This window comes from Pongo pygmaeus, chromosome 12 (assembly GCF_028885625.2).
Source record: "Pongo pygmaeus isolate AG05252 chromosome 12, NHGRI_mPonPyg2-v2.0_pri, whole genome shotgun sequence".
In the NCBI taxonomy this organism is placed as follows: Eukaryota; Metazoa; Chordata; class Mammalia; order Primates; family Hominidae; genus Pongo; species Pongo pygmaeus.
The window spans coordinates 91,444,485-91,471,117 of record NC_072385.2 but is presented as its reverse complement, the minus strand read 5'-3'; the positions used below and the strand labels follow the sequence as shown (position 1 = coordinate 91,471,117).

General features: G+C 37.3%; 1 protein-coding gene across 5 annotated transcripts in view; it reads left to right on the top strand.

The window, feature by feature from the left end:
- EML4 (EMAP like 4) overlaps positions 1-26,633 on the top strand; it is a 162,741-nt gene that overhangs the window by 82,313 nt on the left and 53,795 nt on the right. For 2 of the 5 annotated variants that reach the window (XM_063648780.1, XM_063648783.1), the window contains 5 exons: positions 3,344-3,473; positions 7,958-8,131; positions 10,012-10,140; positions 11,531-11,556; positions 11,744-11,776. In XM_063648780.1, the coding sequence (XP_063504850.1) occupies positions 3,344-3,473; positions 7,958-8,131; positions 10,012-10,140; positions 11,531-11,556; positions 11,744-11,776 (492 nt within the window). The remainder of the gene's footprint in view (positions 1-3,343; positions 3,474-7,957; positions 8,132-10,011; positions 10,141-11,530; positions 11,557-11,743; positions 11,777-26,633) is intronic. The other 3 variants (XM_054475189.2, XM_063648781.1, XM_063648782.1) reach the window with 3 other exon arrangements.

Here is a 26,633-nt window from a genome sequence, read left to right as displayed (position 1 = left end):
TAAACTGAAGCATAGGGTGTGAGATTGGGAGTTTCAAGAAATGAACCTAAACTGGTAGGGCCCATAGTGGAAGGTTTTCTTACACCTTGTTAAGGAATTTAGTTTTCATCCTGAAGGTAGTGGAGAGCCACTAAAGAATCTTAAGCTGAGGACTGACAGGCAGATTTATAGTAATTGGTCCAAGATGCCTATGTTTTTGACATTTTAACATCTCTGAAATTACGACGCATATTACAATTGATAGTGTCTTATAGCTCTAATAGGAAATACTTCTTTCTAATGGTACTTAAAATAATGGGGCATATTACAGTTAGTGGCATTAAATTTAAAGATACATAGCGTGTGTTAGGTCATTCTGGCACAGTGTAGCGATGCCATAGTGTAGGGTAAAACTGCAAGAAGAGAGACTTGAGATAAACTCAACGTAATCCAAAAGAGAAATTTGGTAGTGAAGATGCATCCATTTAGTTGTTTTGATATTAAGTACTTTCTGTGTGCTAGGCAGAGTGCTCAAGAGTTATTTCAACCCTAATTCGAGTTATTAAAGTCATATGCCAGGGGAAAAAAAAGACAAAAAAACAAAAATACCTTGACTCTTATCTCACGCCATAAACAAAAATTAAGCAAGATGGATCACAGACCTCAATGTAAGGGCTAAAACTTATATAAGAAAGATCTTAGTGACCTTGAGTTTGACAAAGATTTCATAAGTAGCACACAAACAAGCACAAGCTATAAGAGAAAAATCAATTAATTGAATTTCATCAAAATTTAAAAATCTTGTTCTTTCAAAAACTGTTTTGAAAATAAAAGGGCAAGCTATAGAATAAGAGAAAATATTTGCCAGACGTGTATTTGTCAGAGGACTTCTATGTAGCATATTTGAAGAACTCATATGCCTCAGTTATTAAGAAGAAAGCCCATTCTTAAAGTGGGCAAAATGTTTGAGCAATTGAAGTTGATATGCCATTTGAGGCATTGGTAAAAGAATGGTAAAAATGACGTAACTGGTGGCTGGGCACAGTGGCTCACGCTTATAATCTCAGCACTTTGGGAGGCTGAGGCAAGTGGATTGCTTGAACCTAAGAGTTAGAGACCAGCCTGGGCAATGTGGCAAAACCCTGTCTCTACGAAAAAAATACAAAAATTAGCCAGGCATGGTGGTGTGCACCTGTAGTCACAGCTGCTCAGGAAGCTGAGGTAGACAGATGGATTGAGCCCCAGGAGGCCGTGGCAGCAGTGAGCCATGATTGTGCCATGGCACTCCAGCCTGGGCAACAGAGCGAGACCCTGTCTCAAAAAAAAAAAAAAAGACTAGGAAAGAAGAAAAAACTAAATCCAAAGCTTGGCAGAGGGAAGGAAATAAAGATTAGAGCAAAATAAATGAAGTAGGGAACAGAAAAACAATAGAATCAGTGAAACCAAAACTTATGAGGTAACACTTAATACCCTCTTGAATTTTTTTTTTTAACCTGAAAATAACAAGTGTTGGCAAGAATATGGTGACATTGGAATCCTCGTACATTGCTAGTGAAATTGTAAAATGGCACAGCCACTGTGTTTGGCAGTTCCTCAATAAGTTGAACATAACAACAACCGTGACTCAGCAGTTCTGCTCCTAGGTATATACTCAAAATAATTGAAAACAGGTGTTTATATGAAAATTTTTACACAAATGTTTATGGCAGCACTATTCCCATTAGCCAAAAGGTGGAAACAATCCAGATGATCATCAACAGATGAATGGAAAAACAAAATATATCTATACAGTGGAATATTTTTCAGTCATAAAAAAGAATGAAATATACGTGCTACAACATGGCGAACCTTGAAAACATTGTACTATATAAAAGAAGCCAAACAAGGTATGGCTTCTTTGGAGGGTATGGTACGGGGAGTGACTGCTTAATGGATATGCAGTTTTTGGGTTTTTTCTTCTTTTTTTTTTTTTTTTGGGACGGAGTCTCGCTCTGTCACCCAGGCTGGAGTGCAGTGGTACAATCCCCACTAACTGCAAGCTCCGCCTCCCAAGTTCCTGCCATTTTCCTGCCTCAGCCTCCCAGGTAGCTGGGACTACAGCCGCCCGCCACCACGCCTGGCTAATTTTTTGTATTTTTAGTAGAGACAGGGTTTCACCATGTTAGCTAGGATGGTCTTGATCTCATGACCTCGTGATCCGCCCACCTCAGCCTCCCAAAGTGCTGGGATTACAGGCTGAGCCACTGCGCCCAGCCAATGGATACATGGTTTCTATTTGGGGTGATGAAAATGTTCTGGAACTTGGTAGTGGTGATGGTTGCACAACATTGTGAATGTACTAATTGTCACTGAATTGTACATTTTTAAATGGTTAAATTGATAAATTTTAGGACTGTTTTACCACAGTTTTTACAAAGCTACTGATATAACAATAAGTAACTTGTTCGACGTACTAGAACTAAATCTGATGACCAGTGATATTTGCATAATTTGGGGGTTAATGTAACTTATGTAAAAAAAAATTTCTTAAGAGGTTTCAAAAAATAAATGCAGCAGGTCTCCTGCTTCCTGTCTTCTAATTCATTCAATCTAATGTAGGACTTATGAATCTATATTAAGGAAGCACATTAGGTGATTATGATACAAATGACCTCCAACATCTTATTCTTGACAAAAATGCAGTGTTATACCACCATGTGTGGAACTTCCGAAGGTACTAGATATTACTTGTGTGCACGTGAGAAAACTGAGTCCAAAAATTAAAAAATAAAAATGTTCTCTATTCCCAAATCTTTACTTGACTCTTAGTATAGATAGGACTGTTTTATCTTGTGATGTTGTGTCTTCTGACCACACTAATAGACCAATCACACATTTATTCCACTCCTTGTACTGTGTAAGTTAAAGGAGAGGTTAACTTTATATACTTATGCTTTATTTATATGGAGTAACAGTCTAGAATTTAATATTTATGGTTTCTGGGATTTAAAATTTATGGTTTTAACGAGCTGTTTTTGAAGATTGATGGCATGGGATTTATGGTTTACTTGAGGCACACATTTGAATCACGTGTTATAAGGCTGCTGTGTGTGGTAAAGCAAACCATTTAGCTAAGAGAACTAGCCCAACTGTGTTTTAGTAAATTAGTATGGCTTTCCTATAGATCTGTTTTGATGGGATTAAGTCTTGAGACAATATTCATGTGCTGCATACCAAGGGGGCATTCTGCTCAAGAGTTACAAACAATAGTATACTTAATTTTTTTTCTACCAGCCCCTCCTTCCAAATGGACTTAATTTTAAAATTTAGATCTTTAAGGAATATATTCAAATTTGATATAATTTTTTTCCTTAATTACCTTTAGGCCAACCAAGCCCTCGAGCAGCTATTCCCATGTCCTGTATAACCAATGGAAGTGGTGCAAACAGAAAACCAAGTCATACCAGCGCTGTCTCAATTGCAGGAAAAGAAACTCTTTCATCTGCTGCTAAAAGGTACCCATGTATGAAGGGGGGAAAAACTAACATTGCAGAATTGTCTGAATGTGGTAGAGGTCTACCTTTAGAAAGAATATGAAAGAGAGTTATTTGAATTCAAGTGAGCATGTCCTTTGAATTCTTGAACTGTGAAAGTAGAGACATTTAGCCTGTGCTCACTCAGCTTGCACTCATCATGCCTGTAAAGTTGTATGAGGAAGCTTTTTGTTCTCACTAAAGAAAGAAAGCAGTTTCATTTCCTGGTTTTGTTTTGTTTCTTTGTAACAAGTATTTATTGAAAGCATCACTATATTTAAAGAAATTATATAAGTGAATTTTCCATAGCAAGTGATATATTTGATACAGCATTTTTAAAGGGAAAACAGAATCTTCGATATATCTATGTTAGTGGGAGGTCAAATGCTATTATAACTTCTATTTTTTAACCGTAACAATAAAATTAAGGCTTATTTCAAAAATATAGTACTATCTGGGGTGTGTGGGGGTGTATGTGTGTGTGTGTTAGGGGATGGTGGGCAGGAGGGCTGTGGAATTAAAGCAATGTAAGTTTCAGTGGATTACAGATTTGCATTCTTTATGTTCTTTTCATCAGTTAACTAATTTACTCCAGTAAAAGTGCTCATAGGATTTTCCCCCTTTTGTAATTTCTAGCAAATTATTCGATGTAGAGTTTGGAGAGACCATAGGTGATCAGCTACAAAATCTTACAACCGTTTTCTTCAAAGAATGAGTGAGGAAAAATCTTAAGTAATAAGATCATGTGTAACAAAGTACTGATGGAAAATGCTTACCTCAATAAACGAATGCTAGTGACCGAATTATTCATTGGTGTGGATTCATCATAGATACTTAACCAAACAGTTGATGACAAGAATGTTGAAGAAATACGAAGATCTTCAGCCCTTTTAAAAATTCCTTCTAGAGGCCAGGCGTGGTGGCTCATACCTGTAATCCCAGCACTTTGGGAGGCCGAGGCGGGCGGATCACGAGATCAGGAGATCGAGACCATCTTGGCTAACATGGTGAAACCCCGTCTCTACTAAAAAATACAAAAAAATAGCCAGGCATGGTGGCGGGCGCCTGTAGTCGCAGCTACTCGGGAGGCTGAGGCAGGAGAATGGCGTGAACCCAGGAGGGGGAGCTTGCAGTGAGCCAAGATTGTGCCACTGTACCCCAGCCTGGGCGACAGAGCCAGACTCCGTCTCAAAAAACAAAAAAATTCCTTCTAGAACTCAGTCTTTGTTGTTGCCATTACAGAATCTAGATTTTCCCCTACAAAGGATGCTAAACCTTATTACCTGTATTCCATTTCGAGTAGACAAAGGGAAACTAAGAAAATGTTAGAAAATTCTAGTACAATTTTAAATAAATTTCCATGTTGTATCCAGTAATGGTTCAGATTCAGCCCATTTTCTTACATAGCTATTGTACTGTTGCTTGTTGCTGTGTAGTGATTAGTATTACACACATTAGTGATTCAACAATCTAAGGCCAGCTGAGTTTGTTAGTTTATGATCCAGGGTCCCTGTATTTTGCTTTTAAATAACCCAGAAGGAAAATGGCTCTTTTAGGTTGTACTGGGCCCACATAAAACTAGTGACCTCTGTAATCTTGTTGAAGAATAGCAAGGAAGAAGTAACTTCTGTTTTTTGTTTTTGTTTTTGAGAGAGTTGGACATATTGGAACTCAGTTTTTTAATTTCAGAGTTAATCTGATAGTCTTGAAGTATAATTGTATTTCTTTTTTTTTTTTTAATATATATATATTTTTTAAGATGTAGTTCTGCTCTTGTTGCCCAGGCTGAAGTGCAGTGGCGTAATCTCGGCTCACCGCAACCTGCACCTCCCGTGTTCAAGCGATTCTCCTGCTGCAGCACCCAGAGTAGCTGGGATTACAGGCATGCACCACCACACCCAGTTAATTTTGTATTTTTAGTAGAGACAGGGTTTCTCCATGTTGGTCAGGCTGGTCTCAAACTCCCAACCTCAGGTGATCCGCCCACCTTAACCTCCCAAAGTGCTGGGATTAGAGGTGTGAGCCACTGTGCCCGGCCAAAATTGTATTTCTTAGCACCTGCTTTTAAAAAAATTGAACACAAAGTAGATAGTCAAGGGCTAGTCTGAAGTCAGAAGTTATCAGAAGTGCATCAGGTTAAGAAATGTCACTTGACATTAAAATATCTATAACATTTTAAACTATTATAATGTGATCAATCGTATATACTATGTACACTTATTTAAAATGTTCTTGAACAAAGTTTCTTGTTGATTATATACCTTATAATCGAATTACAAAATGTCCTTTGATTAAGAAAGACATTTAGGGCCGGGTGCAGTTGCTCACACCTGTAATCCCAGCACTTTGGGAGGCCGAGGCAGGCGAATCAGCTGAGGTCAGGAGTTTGAGACCAGTCTGGCCAACATGGTTAACCCCATCTCTACTAAAAATGTAAAAATTAGCTGGGTGTGGTGGCAGGTGCCTGTAATCTCAGCTGCTGGGGAAGCTGAGATAGGAGAATTGCTTGAACCTTGGAGATGGAGGTTGCAGTGAGCCAAGATCATACCACTGCACTCCTGCCTGGATGACAGAGCAAGACTTCATCTCAAAAAAAAAAAAAGGGGGAGGGGGGGGAAGAAAAGAAATAGGCATTTAGTAGTTTCCTGCCTTTTTATCACTGGAATTCAAGTCTTGATTCCATCAGCTTTATAATATTGTCAAGAGTGTTTTCAGTATAAGTACGCTTATCCAGTCTGGTTAGGAATAGCAGGTGATTTATTAACCAAGAGTCAAAGTACAGAATCAAAAGAATTTATACTTAAATGTCTGAAATATTTTAACATAAGATATATTCACCTGTATTCATTCATCAGTTTTTAAATGAAAGACCAAACCTACCCTCTAAGTATATATCTCTGATCAAATTCGTTGTTGACTGTCTTTCATAAAATATACCCATAAATAACTTTCTAAAATTTTTAGTTTCATTTCTCAGAAATGAAATGAGTAAGAAATTTAAAACTCTGGCAGAAGAGTATGTTAGAACCCATCTCTCTTTCTATGATTTTGTTCCTTTTTTTTTTTTTTTTTTTTTGAGACGGAGTCTCACTCTGTCGCCCAGGCTGGAGTGCAGTGGCGCAATCTCGGCTTACTGCAAGCTCCGCCTCCTGGGTTCACGTCATTCTCCTGCCTCAGCCTCCCAAGTAGCTGGGACTACAGGCGCCCACCAGCACGCCCAGCAAATTTTTTGTATTTTTTAATAGAGACGGGGTTTCACCGTGTTAGCCAAGATGGTCTTGATCTCCTGACCTCGTGATCCACCCACCTTGGCCTCCCAGAGTGCTGGGATTACAGGCGTGAGCTGCTGTGCCTGGCCAATTTTTTTTTTTTTTTTTTTTTTTTTTTAAAGAGACAGAGTCTCACTTTGTTGCCCAGGCTGGTCTTGAACTCCTGGGCTCAAGTAATCCTCCTGCCTTGGCCTCGCAAAGTGCTGGGATTACAGGTGTGAGCCAACACACCCAGGCTCTGTGATTTGTTCGTTTGTGTTTTGAGATGGAGTCTCGCGCTGTCATCCAGGCTGGAGTGCAATGGTGCAATCTCCGCTCATTGCAACCTCCGCCTCCCTGGCTCAAGTGATTCTCCTGCCTCAGCCTCCCGAGTAGCTGGGATTAGAGGCACACGCCACTGTGCTAAGCTAATTTTTGTATTTTTAGTAGAGACGGGGTTTCACCATGTTGCCTGGGCTGGTCTTGAATTCCTGACCTCAGGTGATACTTGCCTCGGCCTCCCAAAGTGCTGGATTACAGGTGTGAACCACTGCACCCAGCCGCCTCTGTGATTTTTTAAATTGTGTCACTCACACTAAATTTAACAGCAATTTTTTTTGGTAACTCATTTTTTTTGTAGTCTTTCCAGAGCATTAAACTTAGTTTTCATAGAAATTGCAATTCTCTTTGTATTTAATTAACTTACATAATTAAAATAACTGGCATAAACAGATTTGGAGAAAACTTAAACTCTTGGTAAGTTTAAAACTCAATTGAGTGGAGTAGAAGTATACAGAAAAAAAAACAGGAATTGGAGAATAACCTATTAAACATGAATATTTAGTGTTCCTTTGGTATCAGTCAGTATGCTTTACACAGATGATCCTCTGATTTGGGTAACTTGAGGTCAGTTAAGAGATCTTCATTTGTCCCCCAAAATCTGCCAAGATGGCAAAATTTATTAGAGACCATTTCTGTCTAAAGGGGCAATCTTCATGGGATGTATCGCCTTAGAATTTTTATAAATTCTTTACTGAAGATGTTAATAGCTTCTGGAATTTTCAAAGAAATATTGTCCTTATTGAATGAAAACAGTGCAAATTGTATTAGCTGTATGACTTAGGGTTTTGAATTATATAATAATCACTTTTCTATCGTTCGATTTTTTTTTATTTGTTTAAATGTGTGTATTGTTCCATGTTATACTTTATTTTACAGTGGTACAGAAAAAAAGAAAGAAAAACCACAAGGACAGAGAGAAAAAAAAGAGGAATCTCATTCTAATGATCAAAGTCCACAAATTCGAGCATCACCTTCTCCCCAGCCCTCTTCACAACCTCTCCAAATACACAGACAAACTCCAGAAAGCAAGAATGCTACTCCCACCAAAAGGTTTTAACTGTCCCCAAGTACAGAGCTAGGGAATGGTTGTAATGATACCTAAATTCTGTGACTTGGGAAAAAGTTAGCTATCCAAGGATTCTGAGAGAAAAGGCTGGTGGCTTTATTTTTCCCTTCTTCGTTGCTTATAATTTATGCTTTATAGCCCATTGGGGAATAAAGAATTAAGGTCACAACTTCTCAGTTAAAACTGGAAAAAAAACAAAAACTAAGTTATAAACAATCTGATGAAAGGAAGGCAGGAATAACGTAGTCTAAAACCAAACAATATTTTCCTAACCAAATTTTTGAATACTTTTTAAATTTGTATGTAACTATGCATAAATTTATAGCCATGGATAGAAAATGGCCATATGTAATTGTCCTCACTGTATTTTGGCATCATTACAACCTTCAACCTGCAAGGGCCCATCTCAAGTGGCTCTTCATTGTGGCTGCATCTCAGTTTCAGTTTTGGGTCTTGGGAGGATAAGTTCTTGCTTGAGTAGAGAAATGAATCCATTTCACCTGGTCTTTTCTATGCTAAAGGCTTGCTTGAGGGCTTCTCTCTGTGTCTGTAATAATTAATATTTTAAAGTTATGAGAAGGGGAAAAGGGAGAAACATTCTAACAATGTGTGTGAGCCTAAATTGAGAATCTAAACCTGCATGCTGGGAGTTCAGTGCTACAGCTGCCTCCTAATCAAATATTGAGACCAATCTAATTAAATTTGCCTGTTTAGAAATGCTTATTCAAGCCTTGTGATTAGGAATAGTCATATTTTATCATCGTACTTCTGCTTGGAAATCTTAGGAAACTATTAAATCATTTCCAGAACTGGCTAGAATTTTAATAAAATAAATGACAACCATTCCTAAAAGATTTATATTTTTATTTGATCAATTTAATATTTTGCCTCAAATCGCTAATGGAAATTGGGAAAACCAAAATACCCTTCACTTGATTGATGCATGTTTACCACTTACAAAATGCTTTGTCTGTGTGTCTCATGCAGATTCTTACCCAATCTAAATGGTTTGTAATTTTTCTGCCTGGTCTCCTGTGGAGTTTTTCTTGGATATATTATTAATGTTATATAACTTTGGATTGTGTGTGGTTTAAGGTGGCTTTTTATGATCAGTCTCTTTAAGGTTCTGATTTCACCTGGTATCTTCTTTGTCCCAGCATCTTTTTTTCAGCTTCTTGAGGTCTCCTGGAAATGTGCTTGCCCTCCTAAATTGCTCTTTGGATATACTGTTGCAAGAAGTATTGGAGACTGGATGAGTTTGAAGATAGTTAGCAATGCAATGAAAAAATCATTTGTAAAGAAACAAATTTCAATTATAAGTATAGGGAATCAGGATTGCCGTAACCACATTCTTATGTAAAGTCTTGTTTATTTCTGATCATTGGTAAAATTGTCCCTAAAGACATAAACAAGAGTTTATACCTTGTTATATTTAGAAATTGTCGTTTGTACCATATGTAATGTAATTACTTGAGGACATAATTGCACAAAAAAATGAAAATGGCAGCCTTATAAAATTCAATGGCTATGAAAAAATACAGGGTTTTTTTGTAACTACAAATTATGAGAAACATTACTCAGATGTAAGGAAATAATTTTTTTCTATTAACAAAAGTTTTTTTAAAAAAATCAGGTAATATTTGTTCTAGTGAATCTTCTGAGTGATACAGAAAATTGTAATACAGATTTGGGAGTTGCCTTGTTTAACTCCTTCACTCATCCAGGCAGTCTTTCAACTAATCCTTCTCTTTTCTGGATTAGCTTTAAGGAAATGTTCATTGCTGCTTTTGTGTTCTGTTTAAATTGTCAGTTACATGTCTTTGACACTCAGAATTTTTCTCTAAGAAATTAATGTTCCTTCTAGCATAAAACGACCATCACCAGCTGAAAAGTCACATAATTCATGGGAAAATTCAGATGATAGTCGTAATAAATTGTCGAAAATACCTTCAACACCCAAATTAATACCAAAAGTTACCAAAACTACAGACAAGTAAGTATTGCACTTTCTTCATTATATCTGAAAAGTAATAATTATTTGGCTATTATGTTTGCATGTACAGTTATGTATGTCTGGTTTGAATCTTTTTTTTTTTTTTTTTGAGACAGAGTCTTGCTCTGTCGCCAGGCTGGAGTGCAGTGGCACCATCTTGGCTCACTGCAACCTCAGCCTCCCAGGTTCAAGCAATTCTCCTGCCTCGGCCTCCCGAGTAGCTGTGACTACAGGCACGTGCCACCAGGCCCAGCTAATTTTTGTATTTTTAGTAGAGACGGGGTTTCACCGTGTTGGCCAGGATGGTCTTGATCTCTTGACCTCACGATCTGCCTGCCTCCGCCTCCCAAAGTGCTGGGATTACAGGCGTGAGCCACCACGCCCGGCCTTGGTTTGAATCTTTTTAAAAACTCTGTGTTATAATTTATACTTCTCTTATGAAGTCTCACTCTGTTGCCAGGCTGGAGTGCAGTGGCACAATCTTGGCTCACTGCAACCTCCGCCTCCCGGGTGCAAGCGATTCTCCTGCCTTAGCCTCCCAAGTAGCTGGGACTACAGGTGCGCACCACCACACCCAGCTAATTTTTGTATTTTTAGTAGAGGTGGGGTTTCACCATGTTAGCCAGGATGATGTCGATTTCTTGACCTCGTGATCCGCCTGCCTTGGCCCTCCCAAAGTGCTGAGATTACAGGCGTGAGCCACCATGCCAGCCCGGTGTATGTTTTCTTTCAATTCTTCTACAAAAAGTTGTATCTACCTTTTAAGGCTCCCAAATCAAATAATACGTCGTTTTTTTTTTGTTTTTTTGTTTTTGGAGACAGTGTCTCAGTCGCCCAGGCTGGAGTGCCATGGCACCATCACTATCACACCTTACTGCACCCTTCACCTTCCTGGGTTCAGGTGATTCTCTTACCCCAGCTTCCTGGGTAGTTGGGACTACAGGTGTGTGCCACCATGCCCAACTAATATTTTTGTATTTTTTGTAAAGACAGGGTTTTGCCATGTTGCCCAGGCTGGTCTTGAACTCCTGGACTCAAACAATTCACCTGCTTCAGCCTCCCAAAGTGCTAGGATTACAGGTGTGAGCCACTGTGCCCAGCCAAATAATAAATCTTAATAATCATATAAGATTTGAGTATTTTTCATAAGTTATTTTTATGCTTTCACTGTGTAGATGCTCTTGTGGGATATTCATTGTTTTACAAAATAGTGTATATTAGTAGTTCATCAGTGAGAAACTTTAAAAAATGCTGATTTCTTACTTTCACTTCTAGAGATTTATCTAGTTTATAGCCTAAGCATTAAAACTTTTACAGTTTCTTGAGGTGATTCTAATGGTCAGCCACATAAACTTATAAAATAAATGTGTTTCTTAAATTTCTTTTCTAGGCATAAAGATGTCATCATCAACCAAGGTAAATTAAAAATCCTTTTAAAAATTTTATTTTGCCCTTCTTAGTTTAATTTTTGCTAATTGAAAAGAATATTTTCATCCAGTGCACTTCATCAGTTCATAGTAATCAAAGAAAAGTGTGTTACTATAGTCATTTAGGAAAATACCCAGTTTTTATTGTAAGGTAATGTGATTTTTGTCTCAACCAGCAAAAATGTCAACTCGCGAGAAAAACAGCCAAGGTAAGAATAAGCTACGCAGTTGGTTGCCTTCTAAGTGAATTTTTTCCTGGATCTCTTATTTGGCTTTTCATTATTTATGCTGCCTTTCTTCCTAACAAAGGAAATATAGGGATTTGAACTAGATGAATCCAGACTTTTTTTTTGAGACCGAGTCTCATTCTGTTGCCCAGGGTGGAATGCAGTAGCACAATCTCGGCTTACTGCAACCTCCATCTCCTGGGGTCAAGCGATTCTTGTGCCTCCCAAATAGCTGGGGACTATAGGCACCACCACACCCGGCTAATTTTTGGTGTTTTTTGTTTGTTTGTTTTGTATTTTTAGTAGAGACGGGGTTTCACCATGTTGGCCAGGCTGGTTTCAAACTCCTGACCTCAGGTGATCCTCCCGCCTCAGCCTCCCAAAGCACGGGGATTACACGCATGAGCCACGGCGCCTGGCCAATTTTTGTATTTTTAGTAAAGATGGAGTTTCACCATGTTGGCCAGGCTGGTCTCAAACTCCTGGCCTCAAGCAGTCCTCCCACCTTAGCCCCCCAAAATGCTGGGATTATAGGCGTGAGCCACCACGCTTGGCCCAGCTATATTTTTAAAACTCCATCTTATTTCTAAGAAATCTGAAGATTCAAGGTGAACAATAAAAATACAGTATTACAAAAAGGGATAAAATACTAGAGGGAGTTTTCTCCCTTAAAAAAAAGTTTTACCTAGAAAAGCCATTTAAAAGATTGATAAATTTTAACTCAATTTCCTGTCTTGCCAACTTCATTGCAAATAATCACTCATTTCTTGATGCTAAGACTGAAAATATGATGAGTCTAGCAAATCCATTTCCTCTTAAGTTTTTCTTTTATATTGATTGTAACTTCTGGCTACTTGCTGTTGTTGGCTTGTTCGGACCAAAAAAGGAGAGCAGACTTTTGGCAAATGCGTATTTAATTTAATTGCAGTGTAGGTAAGTTTTATACATCAGTTTTACATTCTCTTTAGATTGCCTGCAAATTTAATTGAAGCATGCTGTTCTTAATGAAAGCATGTCCTTTCTGTGCATGGTTTTCACAGCTCATTTCTATGTGTCATAGTTAGCCTTATTTTCTGGTCTATTATAGTAACCAACTACAATGTGGTTAAAGTTTTTTTTTTAGAGATTTAACTTGATTTCTGTGGATTTTTACCTTTTTCTTTCCAAAAAGAAAAGAAAGAAATATTTGTAATAGTCTTTAGGTCATTTGTTTTTACATAGACATTCTAAATGAAGTTGAATTTTGCTGGCATTCTTCTTTAGTAGGTCTTACTTTCTCCCTTCTTTATAATACAACATAGATTAAGCAATGTTTGAGATACTTTAAAGGAAAAAATGAAATTTTATTTATTAAGATAATTCTTAATACATTATATATCAAAACTTTTAAGAGAGAGGGTCTTGCTCTGTTACCCCAGCTGGAGTGCAGTCACTACCTTGGCTCACTGCAGCCTTGACCTCCTGGGCTCAAGCAGTCCTCTCACTGAAGCCTCCCAGGTAGCTAGGACTACAGGCGCACACCACATACCTGGCTGATTTTTGTATTTATCGTAGAGATGGGGTCTCACTTTGTTGCCTAGGTTGGTCTCAAACTCCTTGGCTCAAGCAATCCTCCTGCCTCAGCCTCCCAGAGTGTTGGGATTACAGGCGTGAGCCACCACTTCTGGTCTGAAAACTTTTTTTTTTTTTTTTTTTTTTTAAATAGAGGCAGCGGTATGTGATAGGAAGAGCAGCGAATGGGGAATAGCTGTGTTTAGTGTTTGGTCCTGGCTCTTATGCATAATAGCCTTATGACCTAGGCTGAATGACAGTGTCTCTGAGTGGTTTTCTACTCTAAGTATAGTAACTATAAAGCTTATTTCACATGGCTACCGAAGGATGAAATAATATATATGAAATATAAATTGAAATATAGTGGCATCTACTGAAATAGGGAACATTTGAGGAGAAGGAGATGTGTGGAAAAGTAGTTTGGCTTTGGACAATTGCATTTGAGTTGTCTATAAAACTTAACCTACCTGTAGAGTTGTATAGCAAACAATGTCATGTAGATGTTTAAACACATGGATTTTGGAGTCCAGAGAGTGGTTTTACCATTGACTTAGCTATAGTGACCTTGAGCAGGTTACTTCAACCTCCCTAAGTCTTTGTTTTCTCATCTGTAATTGAGATAATAATAAGCCGTTAAAGGGTTACTGTAAAAATTATAGTAATAAAGTGTACCCAGTACCTGACATATAATACTAAGTAAGTTTTAGTTATTAATATATGAATTTGGCAGTAAAACCTTGCACTCAGATTTGTATTATAAGAGGAAAAGATAATTATTAAATAGGTGAGATTCATTGACTGTAAGTTGTAAAGCTATTTTAGAAGTGTGGTATTCATTTTGCATGGCATATTCATAACACATTTTCTAGTATTTCAGCTATTAATGCTAATATTTGTCACTTTTTGACATTCTTTTTAAAATATGACATTAATTTAGCCTCTTTGACAATGATAGCTGTGGTTTGTTCCAAATCATCTGCTTTGATTTGAGAAGAAGCCTGTTTACATATGGTACATTTAGGTGAGTGGTAACAGAGAATACTTTACCTGAAAGGCCTATGTCCTTCAGACAGAGCAGAGTAGGAGAAAAGCTAGAAAGCTGTGTATTCCAATCACCACTTAGGCAGAAGTCAGGAAACTGGTTGTTGAAAGCAATAGAAAGTGAAATGGGATGTACACAGGGCAATCTCTGAGGTTAGGTGTGAGAGGAAGGGCAGGTTATGCCACTAAAAAGAGGCTCTTACTGACCTATATGTTTATACCCTGAAACCTAAACTTTTTTTCATTACTCTCTTCCCTAGTTCTGCTGGGTTGTGCTCCAGATACAGCAGAGATAAAGTCCTAGCATGTCAACTTAAAATTTGAGTAAGTTACATGTAGGACTATCTATTGTTAGAGGTAGCAGTTAGGTTCTAGTACAGTAGTATTCACTTTGGTGAGTTACTGATTTTAAAAAATTTTCCAAGCTAAGTTGGGGGACTTGAAGCACCATGTATAAAATTGCTTATTGTGGAAAATAGATAACAATTTGACAAATTTTCTAATAAACAAAATGATACTGCCATTAAGGTCATCCTTGAAATAGTTATCAAGTACAACTGGCCTTCCATATCCGTGGATTTCACATTCCTAGATTCAACCGACCTGCATTCGAAATATTCAAGGAAAACGAAGTTGCATCTGTGGTGAACATGTATAAACTTTTTTTTGTCATAATTCCCTAAACAATACAATATAACAACTAATAAGTAATCTAAAGATGATTTAAAGTATACAGGAAGATAGTCATAGATTACATGGAAATACTGTACCTTTTATATCAAGGACTTGAGCATCCACAGATTTTGCTATCTGCAGGAGATCCTAGAACCAATGTCTCATGGAAACCAAGGAACCAACTATATATTACATTTTAAATTTATTATTTATTTATTTAGAGACAGGGTCTCACTCTGCCACCCAGGCTGGAGTTCAGTGCACCATCATAACTCACTGCAGCCTTGAACTCCGGGCTTGAGTGACCCTCCTGCCTCAGCCTTCCAAGTAGCTGAGATTACAGGCACATACCACAACACCCAGCTAATTTTTGTATTACTTCATAGAGGCAGGGTGTCACTGTGTTTCCCAGGCTTGTCTCAAACTTTTGGCCTCAAGCAATCCTCCCACCTCTACCTCCCAAAGTGTTAGGATTATAGGTGTGAGCCGCCGCACCTGGCCTACATTTTTTAGATATGGAAAATAAGTGTCACATGCTTTCATTATTTCTGGAGCAGAATCTGAATGTCCTCAAAATGTTTTTTTCAGACTTGAATAATCTTAAATTTAATTTTTCTCTTGTAGAACTTCAAACTAGGCCTGTTTAGATTTAACACATAATTACCTGGTCATGTTGAGAAACTGAATGAGTCAGATCTCTACTGGAAAGAAATCAGCTTATTTTGAGGAAAAAGGAAGTCATCAATCACTAAATCCCAGTCTTCCTCTTATTGTGCTGCCTCCCTGCTCTAGGATTAGATTCATTGTTATTTACCATTTCAGTACAGTAATATCCTAACTGTACAGGTATATCAAGATGGAAGGACAGTTATAATATCTTAGAAAATTGAGAAGTAATTGACTATTAGCTACCTGTCCAAAAATGGCTTCAGATTAAAAATACTTGAAAAGTCATTTTGAATTATATACTGTCTAAAATCCCTCAGTAATTTATTGTAGCCAAATGCTTTATCAGATAATTTTAAAATAAATAATACAAACTCATTTATAAAATTGGAGAAAGGAAAAAACCTGAATAATCTTGTCATTCTAACAGGTTACAGTTCTGATGTGTTTCTTTATTGTTCTTTATCAGATACACATTTTATACATTCATTCATTCATTTAACAGATATTTACTGAGTGCTTATTTTGTCAGACCCTATCCTAGGCATTCAGAGTTACAGCAGTTACAGTGTTGAGCTGTGTGGAACTTACATTCATGCTCCATAGACAAAACAGATAAATACTTCATATGTCAGGAAGGTGATATATATGGGGAAAGAATAAGGAGAGTAGAGTATTGCTATTTTATATAGTGGTTAGGGAAGACATTTCTGATATGGTGACCTGAAGGAAGTGAATGAAATATAAAGTATGTAGATAACTGTAAAAAGGATTTTATGAACAGAGGAAGCTGGAAGTATATAAGCCTTGAGGCAGGAACTTTCTTGCTCTATTAAGGAATAGCAGGGAGGTCATTCATCATAGAGTACATACAACTTTGTATTATTTAGCAATTACATTTATAAAATACAGATTCATTCCAAGCAAGAGAAGCTTCATGAGGTACCTCATGTAGGAAAGGGAAGCAAAGTGATATAGCAGAAAGGGCAAATGAGTAGTAAACATGAGACCTAGTTAGGGGTAAAATGACCTGTATCACAGAAAATTAAAGAATCACAGTTCTACACTATGAGTTACATAACTCATAACTTTGGGAGAAGCTGAAAATTCCATTTACTAAAGGAAATGATTTTAGAAAACAAAACATTGTTGTCTGATAAAATTTTTCCTGTTACCCTGAGACTTTGGGCCTCAGTTTCCTTACATATATTTAGGCTTAGATTAGATATCACTAAAGTCTTTTTGATAACTTTCTGAAAGCTTTTTCTTGCAGCAAACAGAAAATGAAGGACAGTTTCCTCCTGTCCCCACAATACCTTCACTAACTTGCTTGTAAACTACCTTTTGAAGAACTTAAAGGCTGGGTGAGATGGCTCATGCTCATAATCTCAGCACTTCGGGAGGCCAGGGTGGGTGGATTACTTGTGCTCAGGAGTTCAAGATCAGCTTGGGCAACGTGGCAAAACCCCATCTCTACCAAAAATACAAAAATTAACCAGGCGTGGTGGCACACATCTGTAGTCCCAGCTACTTGGGAGGCTGAGGTGGGAGGATAGCTTGAATGCAGGTGCTTTTGTTCAGAGCCTTTCATTATGTTTTCTGATCTTTTGGCTCCAGGCACGTTTAGTCCTAAAACCTGTTCACACCTGTGCAAACTGAGCATTGTATCTGAAAGAATAACTAAAATTTATCGATAAAGATATATAATAGCAGTGTCCTGCTGACGCTGTATATTGTGTCACCTATTGAGAGGGTGTATATTGTCACTTACTGAGAGAGTGTGCAGTTTGAAACAAACGAAAAACGTCAAAAGCCTTTAATTGAAGTACAGACAGATTCTTTCCTTTTTACCAAGATGATATACCAAGATGGTATCCCAAACTTGGCAATTCCAGAATTTAGGAAGAAGTTTGTTGAGTGTGGACAAACAGAAAGGACGGAAGACCAATGCATTTCCAATGGAGACACATACTTAATTCTAAAACTTATTTTCTTTTTTATTTTTGAGATAGAGTCTCACTGTGTTGCCCAGGCTGGAATGCTGTGGAATGATCACAGCTCACTGCAGCCTTGACCTCCCGGGGTTAGTAGATCCTCCCATCTCAGCCCCCAGAGTAGCTGGGACTATAGGAATGTGCCACTGTGCCCAGCTAGTTTTGTATTTTTAGTAGAGACAAGGTTTCGCCATGTTGCCCAGGTTGTTCTTGAACTCCTGGGCTCAAGTGATCTGTCCGCTTCAGCCTTCCAGAGTGCTGGGATTACGGGCATGAGCCACTGTGCCTGGCTAGTTCTGAAATTTACATACTGTCCCTTTTAATAACCTGTATAACCATAACTTGAATCCCTACATCTGGGCTTTGTCCAAGTATTCTCTGTATTTTTATTTATTTTATTTAAGAGGGTAGAGAAGGCGCTGCCAAGGACAGCAGGCCCTCCAGGCTGCTGTTCTCGCCATCTGTATTTTAAAAGGAGACCAAAAAAAGGGGACCTTTCCTCTGTTGGAGATTTTTTTTAAGCCCTATAAAGCAAAGATCTGATTTCATAATGTTGTGGTTAGTAGCAGTCTTCCAGATTAAAATATGTTTGAAGGCTGTACAATTTTTTAAAATAGAAACTTTCCCAACTTCTAAGAACATGTTCTTGACATCCTCTTTCCTTATTTTCAGCGAAGAAAAAAGCCCCAACTGCCTTCTGTGGACATCAAGTATATGACTTCATTAGAGAACATTCTAATCTTACATATATTTATTGTGGTTAAAGTCTTTTCATTCAAATTATGTGTATTTTTGCTATACACATAGTTTTTAAAAAAATCTAAACTAGAAAATGTAATTAACCAGAAATTTTTCAGTCTTCAGGTATGCCAGTTAACTGAGTGAAATATTTTCAGTTAGAAATCTGTGCTGTCCAGGCCAGGCACAGTGGCTCATGTCTGTAATCCCAGCACTTTGGGAGGCCAAGGTGGGCAGATCACCTGAGGTCAGGAGTTTGAGACCGGCCTGGCCAACATGGCAAAACCGCATCTCTGCAAAAATACAAAAATTAGCCAGGCATGGTGGCGCCTGTCTGTTGTCCCCACCTACTTGGGAAGCTGAGGCAGGAGAATCACTTGAACCTGGGAGGCGGTGTTTGCAGTAAGCTGAGATCGCACCACTGCACTCCATCTCAAAAAAAAAAAAAAAAAAAAACCCTGTCCAAAGATGGCAGTTATATTCTATATTGTATTTCTAACTCTAGTAATTGTTATTGTTTTCTAGAAGCACTTTGAAAAGAATGCTAAAATTTGTGATTAGCTTTAGCCAGGAAGAGTTGCAGTTGATCAGTGGCATATACCAAGATTTCAAGGAAAAGGCATAGTAAATCATGTGCCACGTCCCTGAACTACACTCACAATTCTCCAAAGAACAGTTTCACCAAAAATATTCTATTGTTTTCCTTTAATAATGCTTTTTAAGCTTTGGTGAACTATTTTAATGTTTCTAAAAATATATTCAAATAATATAATGAGCACCTATATACTGACCACCCAGATTTATCAGATCTTTACATTTTGCTTTATTTGATTCAGGGTTTTTTTTCGTTTGTTTTTTCCTTTAAGAAATAACATTATAGTTGAAACTTCTCATTAATCCTATTTAATCAGAATTTTTATATACAGGTTTTTAATGTTCTGCTGAGGCCTCCTGATTCCCTCCCTGCTATAGTTAATTGAGAAAGTAGAGCCACGGTGTTAAATATTTTGACATTTGAAGTTTCCTTTTCAAATTTCTTATTTTTAAAAAATTAAGTGCAACTTGGTATATTCATATAAAATGAAAAGCTTTTTCATTTATTTAGTGCTTTAAATAATTTTTCCTGAGGATATAAGTGAATGAGTTGGGAGAATTTTAAAAATAAAACCATATTTTGCCTACAGAAAAGTTTTAAGCAGTATAGTTAGTCTTTTAGCAGGTTTATGTGTCTCATATTGTTGAAATAGATTTCTTTTCCATCTTTTCCCAAAAAAGTCTTTTCAAGCAGTAAAAATAATCTAAAATGCTTAAGCAAACTCATATCTGATATTTTCAAGTAATTTTATGACAATCAGAGTTGTAAACAAAACATCAAGACAAATCTGATTAAAGGAGGTTTAGGTTCAAGAAGGTGGGTAACTGTAAGTTGGCTTACTACGTAATTAGTGTAAGAGTTGATTAACAGGTACACAAGACATGGTTATGTCTCCGATCTAAGCTCCTAAGAGGTTAGGTTCATACCTTTTACACTGTGCATCCCCCACCCCACTATGTAATTAAAAATTCTGGAAATTTTATCAGCCAATAGAATTCTGCCTGTAGAAGAAAAACATTAAAGTAGCATTTTATACTTAGATTTTTCAGACCCAAGTTTTATGCTAGCTAATCTTTAGCAAGTACTGGAACTAGGAATTTTTTAAATCTGTGAAATAAGAGAGATTATATCCTTCTAAATTCCCTTTTAGTTTATTTGGTTATCTACATTTTATGATTTAACTATTTTTACAGCTAGATCATTGAAAGGGGGCAAAATCCAAACATCCTTACAAATTCCATTGTTTCATTGGAATTTTAAAATATTGAATTATAACCAGAAAATAACTGGATCATTAACTGGGACTTGAAGTCTTTTGTTTGGATAAAGAACCTTTTTAAGAAAAGATTTTAGCCTTCCAAAAATGGTCCTTGCCACTTTCTACTATAAAATTATAGTTAATATTTCTGGCGTTTTGGTTGTCCTTCTTTTGTTTAACTCTGTGGTTTTGGGAAGTAGAGCCTGATAGTATCAACAAAAAGGCTCAAATTAAGTAAAGATTCTTTAATTTTCTGTTTGCAGAAATTAAGTAGCATCATACTCTCCTACCTTTCAGTTAAATATAAAACTCAAATTCCAGTTTGGGGGAGGCTGTTTAGTTCTAAAGATTGTAAAATACAGATTTAAAAATAGATTCCTAAAATGGAAACTTTCAGGAGAAAGATGCTTTAAGTTGTAAGCAATCTAGACGTTCAGAAAGCTTTCTACAGGTAGTACCCATTACACAAATAATTACAATCACATTCCAAATCCCTGAAGTTCTGCTGTTGCCTTTGAAAGGCTTTTTTTTTCTTTTTAAAAAATCTCTAAGTCCAGAAATAAAGCAAGCTTAAAAAGAAAATCACTGGAGGAACTGATCTTGGAATGGAGTATCCCCAGAGCCATCTCCCTTCTCCACACTGCCTGAATTTTTCCTTTTCCTTTGTTACAATTTATAAACGATTAAGAAGTTTTCATAAGGATCTTATATAAATTACTTTAAAAACCATTATTTATACGTGAGTATGAACTATTTTGAAAATATGGCTTTGCTCAGAACACCTGAGATAACTGTCCCAAAAGAATGGGAGTTTTGATTAGGGAATATGATAACCACTTTGCAGTTTGGGACACCTGGGTGTATCAGATGGCCTAAGGGAGATGCAAAAGTAGAAGAGCAAAACCCAAGGAAACTGAAGGGGAAGCATTAGGAGGAATGGCGGAAGGACACAGAAGGGAAAGTGCAACATCAAGTATTTCAAATTTTTGCCTAACAATCACTCTTTCCAAAGATAGTAGAACAGAAACATCTTCCTCTTCTACTGTACTCCCTAATTTCCAGCTGTTGGGATTCAGAGCTCAAGCTAGTACTATTTGGATTAAAAGGAAGCTGTATTGTCACCTGTAATTGGCCTAACCTGAGGCCCTTACCAGTATCTGAACAGCACTGCCTAATGGTAATACAATGTATAATGCATATGTAATTCAAATTTTTCTAGTCAAATTTTTAAAAAGTCACAAGTAATATTAAGTTTTAATAACATATTTTTAACTCATTGTAGCCAAAATACTGTCATTTTGATGTGTGATCAGTATAAAAAAAATTATTAGTGAGATATTTTACTTTTCATACTAAGCCTTCAAAATCTGGTTTGTATTTTATATTTCCAGCATATCTCAATTCAGACTAGCCACATGGTAAGTGTTCAGTAATCAGTGTCTGTCATTTTAGACAGAGCAGGTCTAGATCATAGTTTTAGAGTGGAAATGTTTCCGGAGTTCTAAGTAATAGAATTTGGGAACAAAGTCTGAAAATTTATTTAACCTCTCTGAGCCTTGGTTTTCCCTTCTGTAAAAGGAGGTTAGACTAGGAGAGCTATAAGATTTCATCCAGCCCCAACATTATATGTGTCTGGGGAAATGAACAACAGCCTTTATGAACAATGTCCTACAGAATTTCTTCTTTAATAATTAAACTACTATCACTGATCAAATTGACTTAAGAATATTTATTTTGTTTGAACATAAGCTAGTAAGTGCTAAAGCTGAGATTCAAACCAAGGTCTGTATCTCAAAGCTTGTCTTCTCTTCACTCCCTCTCAGTCCCAGAAATTTTCACCATACCAAGGTTGGAGATAAAATGTTGAGTCTGGTTATATTTAAGTTAGCATCAGCTTCATTATTGAATACCTCATACTGTGTTTACTATCACGAAGCAGGTAGTTTTCCTCACTTTCCTTTTCTGGACCACCAGACTTTGTATTGTTACTGATCTTGTATTCTGCTTTGATCAGTCCCATTGCCCATCCCTTATTGAGTTTCCTGGTGGTTTATAATGAAGACAATGCAGAAAGTAGCATTGGGATAATACATACTGACTATAAGTTTTATGATTGTAAGATCAAGAAGCCTGAGAATCTCAGGAAAAAGTTTGCAGTGAGAATTTGACAATGACTGGGGAGAAAAGAGGCTCTTCTTCATCTGTATATTTTACCTAATACCCAAGGTAAAGAGTGTCTTCCTAATAGAAGAGGTTGCAAACTGGTGGTGTGTGCAGGCCAAAGGTATGTTTTTATATGATGTTTTTCCTTTTTTGGTAGAGGAGTAAACATTTTAAAATTGGCAGGTTTCACAATAAATTATAGATTTTCTATTTCTTTTGAAAAATAAGAAGACCTAGTAACACTAGGTCCACATTCTTCATGGAGTGGCATTGCTGCTCCCTCCCTGAGATGGGGTATGGGGTATTCGAATACAGTGTCCCCACTCTCAGTCATCATGTACTCTCCCACTTCTCTCATTTTCATTTCCTGCAAATGAATTTGTATTGTTTTAAAGTGTACATAATAGACTCAGCAGAATTCTAGTTTGCTTATACTTGCTGTTCTGCGGACAGTCACTTTAAAGCTTATGAAAAGATACTATAGTGTACTAAATCATAAACAATTGCTAAACAGTGTTTAGAGTGGTCATAAATCCCTTTCAAAGGCAAAAGGATAAATATGTGTCAGGAACCTCATATTATGCTTTACAGTGTGATGTCTTATTTAATCACTTATAATTCCAAACAGTAGGTAGTATTATCACTTTATGCATTGAGAAAACGAAGCCAGTCTTGGAAGTTAACAAAGCAGGAAGCTAAGATTCAAGTCATAATCTTTTCCAAAGCTCATGCTGTTTTCACTATAATGTATTGCCAGAAATTGTTTGAAGTGCTTAGGTTATATACTTGATCTCCAACATATATGACCAATTTATAGATAGTGAAAGCATTGTCATCCTAATATGCATTGCCATTTTTATATCATATCAGAAAAGTTAGAAGCACTAGATCATGCCTTTGCTTTTCTGCTTGGTTTCTTAGGCTGCTTGACACTTGATACCCAATATGGTGTTCTGAGCTGTGCTTGTTCAAAAAGGAGAGCATTTTTTTCTTCCTTGATACTATCACTAATCCTCCCCCTTTGCTGTACCTACACTCCTTTCTAAGTGGTGATAGAAGCATCTATTAAATGTCTTTTCTATTCGGAAAGTATTTATGATGTACACCTCTGATAAAAGATCCTGGAATAAATTCCAAAGGATGAGATATCTGCCTTCAAAAAGTTTGTAATCTTAAAAACTAGAGGAAAAATTATATAACAAGTTGACACTTAAAAGAGTAAACTATACAAATAACAACAAGGAAATACAGATCAGGATGACTGCAGAAGTAGGGAATATTTACAGCTGGTCATTTTGTTATCAAATTTCAGCTATGCTAAAAATCATCAGGAAGCAGAGCCCACTCTTAGATTCAGAAGTAATGAAGACGTACATCATGTGATGTTAAAACCATAGTGTGGGAGGCCTTAGCCTGTTCTTAGATCAAACTCTGAGGCCAACTACATTGAGTAATAATAATAAAAATAACTTGAACTTCTCACCCATAACAAGTACAACCTTTTTTTTTTTTTGAGACGGAGTCTCACTCTGTCGCCAGGTTGGAGTGCAGTGGCGTGATCTCGGCTCACTGCAACCTCCGCCTCTCGGGTTCAAGCGATTCCCCTGCCTCAGCCTTCCGAGTAGCTGGGATTACAGACATGTACCACCACACCCAGCTAATTTTTGTATTTTTAGTAGAGACAGGGTTTCACCATGTTGGCTAGGCTGGTCTCAAACTCCTGACCTTGTGATCTGTCTGCCTCGGCCTCCCAAAGTGCTGGGATTACAGGCATGAGCCACCATGCCCAGCCCAAGCACAACCTTTTAATCTGACTGAAGAAATACTTGCAGACATTCGAGAAGTAATTTATCTTTCCTTCCTCTTCATAGTTTGCATTATATAAACTACTGCATTATTACATACTCTTCTCCTTAGGTCATTTAAGTCATTATTAGAGATCCTAACGTTGTATCAGCCTCTGGTTGATCACATTTTCAGTCTGGTTCTAATGCTATTTTCATATCATGCCAGACAAGTTGGCAAGTGCTAGACATTTCCCATGTATTTGTACTAAGTCTTTGTCTCTCCTTTAGCTCCTTTTGTAACCATTTCACAATCACCATCAATATTATTAAACCTGTTACATGTAGGTCACTGGGATGCTAGAGGCAGGGTTAAGTGGGGGTGGGGTTTTTTTGGTTTTTTGTTTTCAAAGGAATAAGAAACAATTGCGGCCGCGTGTGGTGGCTCACGCCGGTAATCCCAGCACTTTGGGAGTCTGAGGGGGCGCGGATCACTTGAAGTCAGAAGTTTGAGACCAATCTGGCCAACATGGTGAAACACCGTGTCTACTAAAAATGCAAAAATGAGCCAGTTGTGATGGCGCATGCCTGTAATCCCAGCTACTTGGGAGGCTGGGTGGAGAGAATCACTTGAACCCGGGTGGTGGAGGTTGCAGTGAGCCGAGCTCATGCAACTGCACTCCAGCCTGGGTGACAGAGGGAGACTCCATCTCAAAAAAAAAAAAGAAAATTCCATCAGTTGAGTGAAGTATTTTCTTTTGTAAAAGATGTATAATATTGCCCAGGCATGGTGGTTCACGCCTGTAATCTCAGCACTTTGAGAGGCTGAGGCGGGTAGATCACCTGAGGTCACGAGTTCAAGACCAGCCTGACCAACATGGTGAAACACCATCTGTACTAAAAATACAAAAAAATTAGCAGGGTATGGTGGCACATGCCTATAATCCCAGCTACTCGGGAGGCTGAGGCAGGAGAATCGCTTGAACCCGGGAGGTGGAAGTTACAGTGAGCCAAGATGGCGCCATTGCACTCCAGCCTGGGCAAGAAGAGCGAAACTCTTTTTAAAAAAAAAAAAAAAAAAAAGATGTATAATATTGATTTGATTCTAGACTTGTGTTTTTTAACATTTTAGACTGTCGCAGATCTTATAAACACCTATTGGTTTATGTAAATATAAGCCACCTATGCTGCCAATAAGAAAACTGTTAGCACTGTCTTGAAAATCTCAGAGTATTATATTTGAAATCTTGAAGTCGTGTTTTTGTTTTTTATTATTGCAAGATATATATGTATATATATAGATATATATGTATATAGATATATATGTATGTATATAGATATATATGTATGTATATAGATATATATGTATATATATAGATATATATGTATATAGATATATATGTATGTATATATAGATATATATAGAGAGAGATATATGTGTATATATATGTATATAGAGATATATGTATATATGTATATATAGAGATATATATGTATATATATGTATATATAGAGATATATATGTGTATATGCACCACATTTTCCTTATTCAGTTGAGTTTAGGTTGTTTCCACATCTTGGCTATTGTGAATAGTGCTGCTGTGAAACTGAGAATACTGATATCTCTTCAAGATCCTAATTTCAATTCTTCTAGAAAATACCCAGTAGTGGGATTGCAGCATCATATGGTAGTTGTGTTTTTAACTTTTTGAGGAACCTTCATCCTGCTTTCCGTAGCGACTATACTATTTTGCATTCCTACCAGCAGTGTACAAGGGTCCCAGTTTCTCCACATCCTCATCAACACTTGTCTTTTTTTTTCTTTTTGAGACGGAGTCTTGCTCTGTCGCCCAGGCTGGAGTGCAGTGGCGCCATCTTGGCTCACTGCAAGCTCCACCTCCCAGGTTCACACCATTCTCCTGCCTCAGCCTCCCAAGTAGCTGGGACTACAGGCGCCCGCCATCATGCCTGGCTGATTTTTTCTATTTTTTATTTTTTCGTAATTGTAGTAGAGATGGGGTTTCACAGTGTTAGCCAGGATGGTCTTGATCTCCTGACCTCATGATCTGTCCACCTCTGCCTCCCAAAGTGCTGGGATTACAGGCGTGAGCCACCGTGCCCGGCCGTCTTTTTTATTAGTAGTAGTAGTAGTAGTAGTAGTAGCCATCTGACAGGTATAAGGTAATATTTCATTGTGATTGTGATCTGCATTTCTCTGATGATTAGTGATGTTGAACAGTTTTTTATATACCTGTTGGCCATTTTTATGTCTTTGGAGAAAAGACAAAAGAAAAGATGTTCTTAGTCCATTTTAAAATCAGTTATTTAACTATTGAGTTCCTTATATATTTTTGAGATTAACCCTTTATTAGAT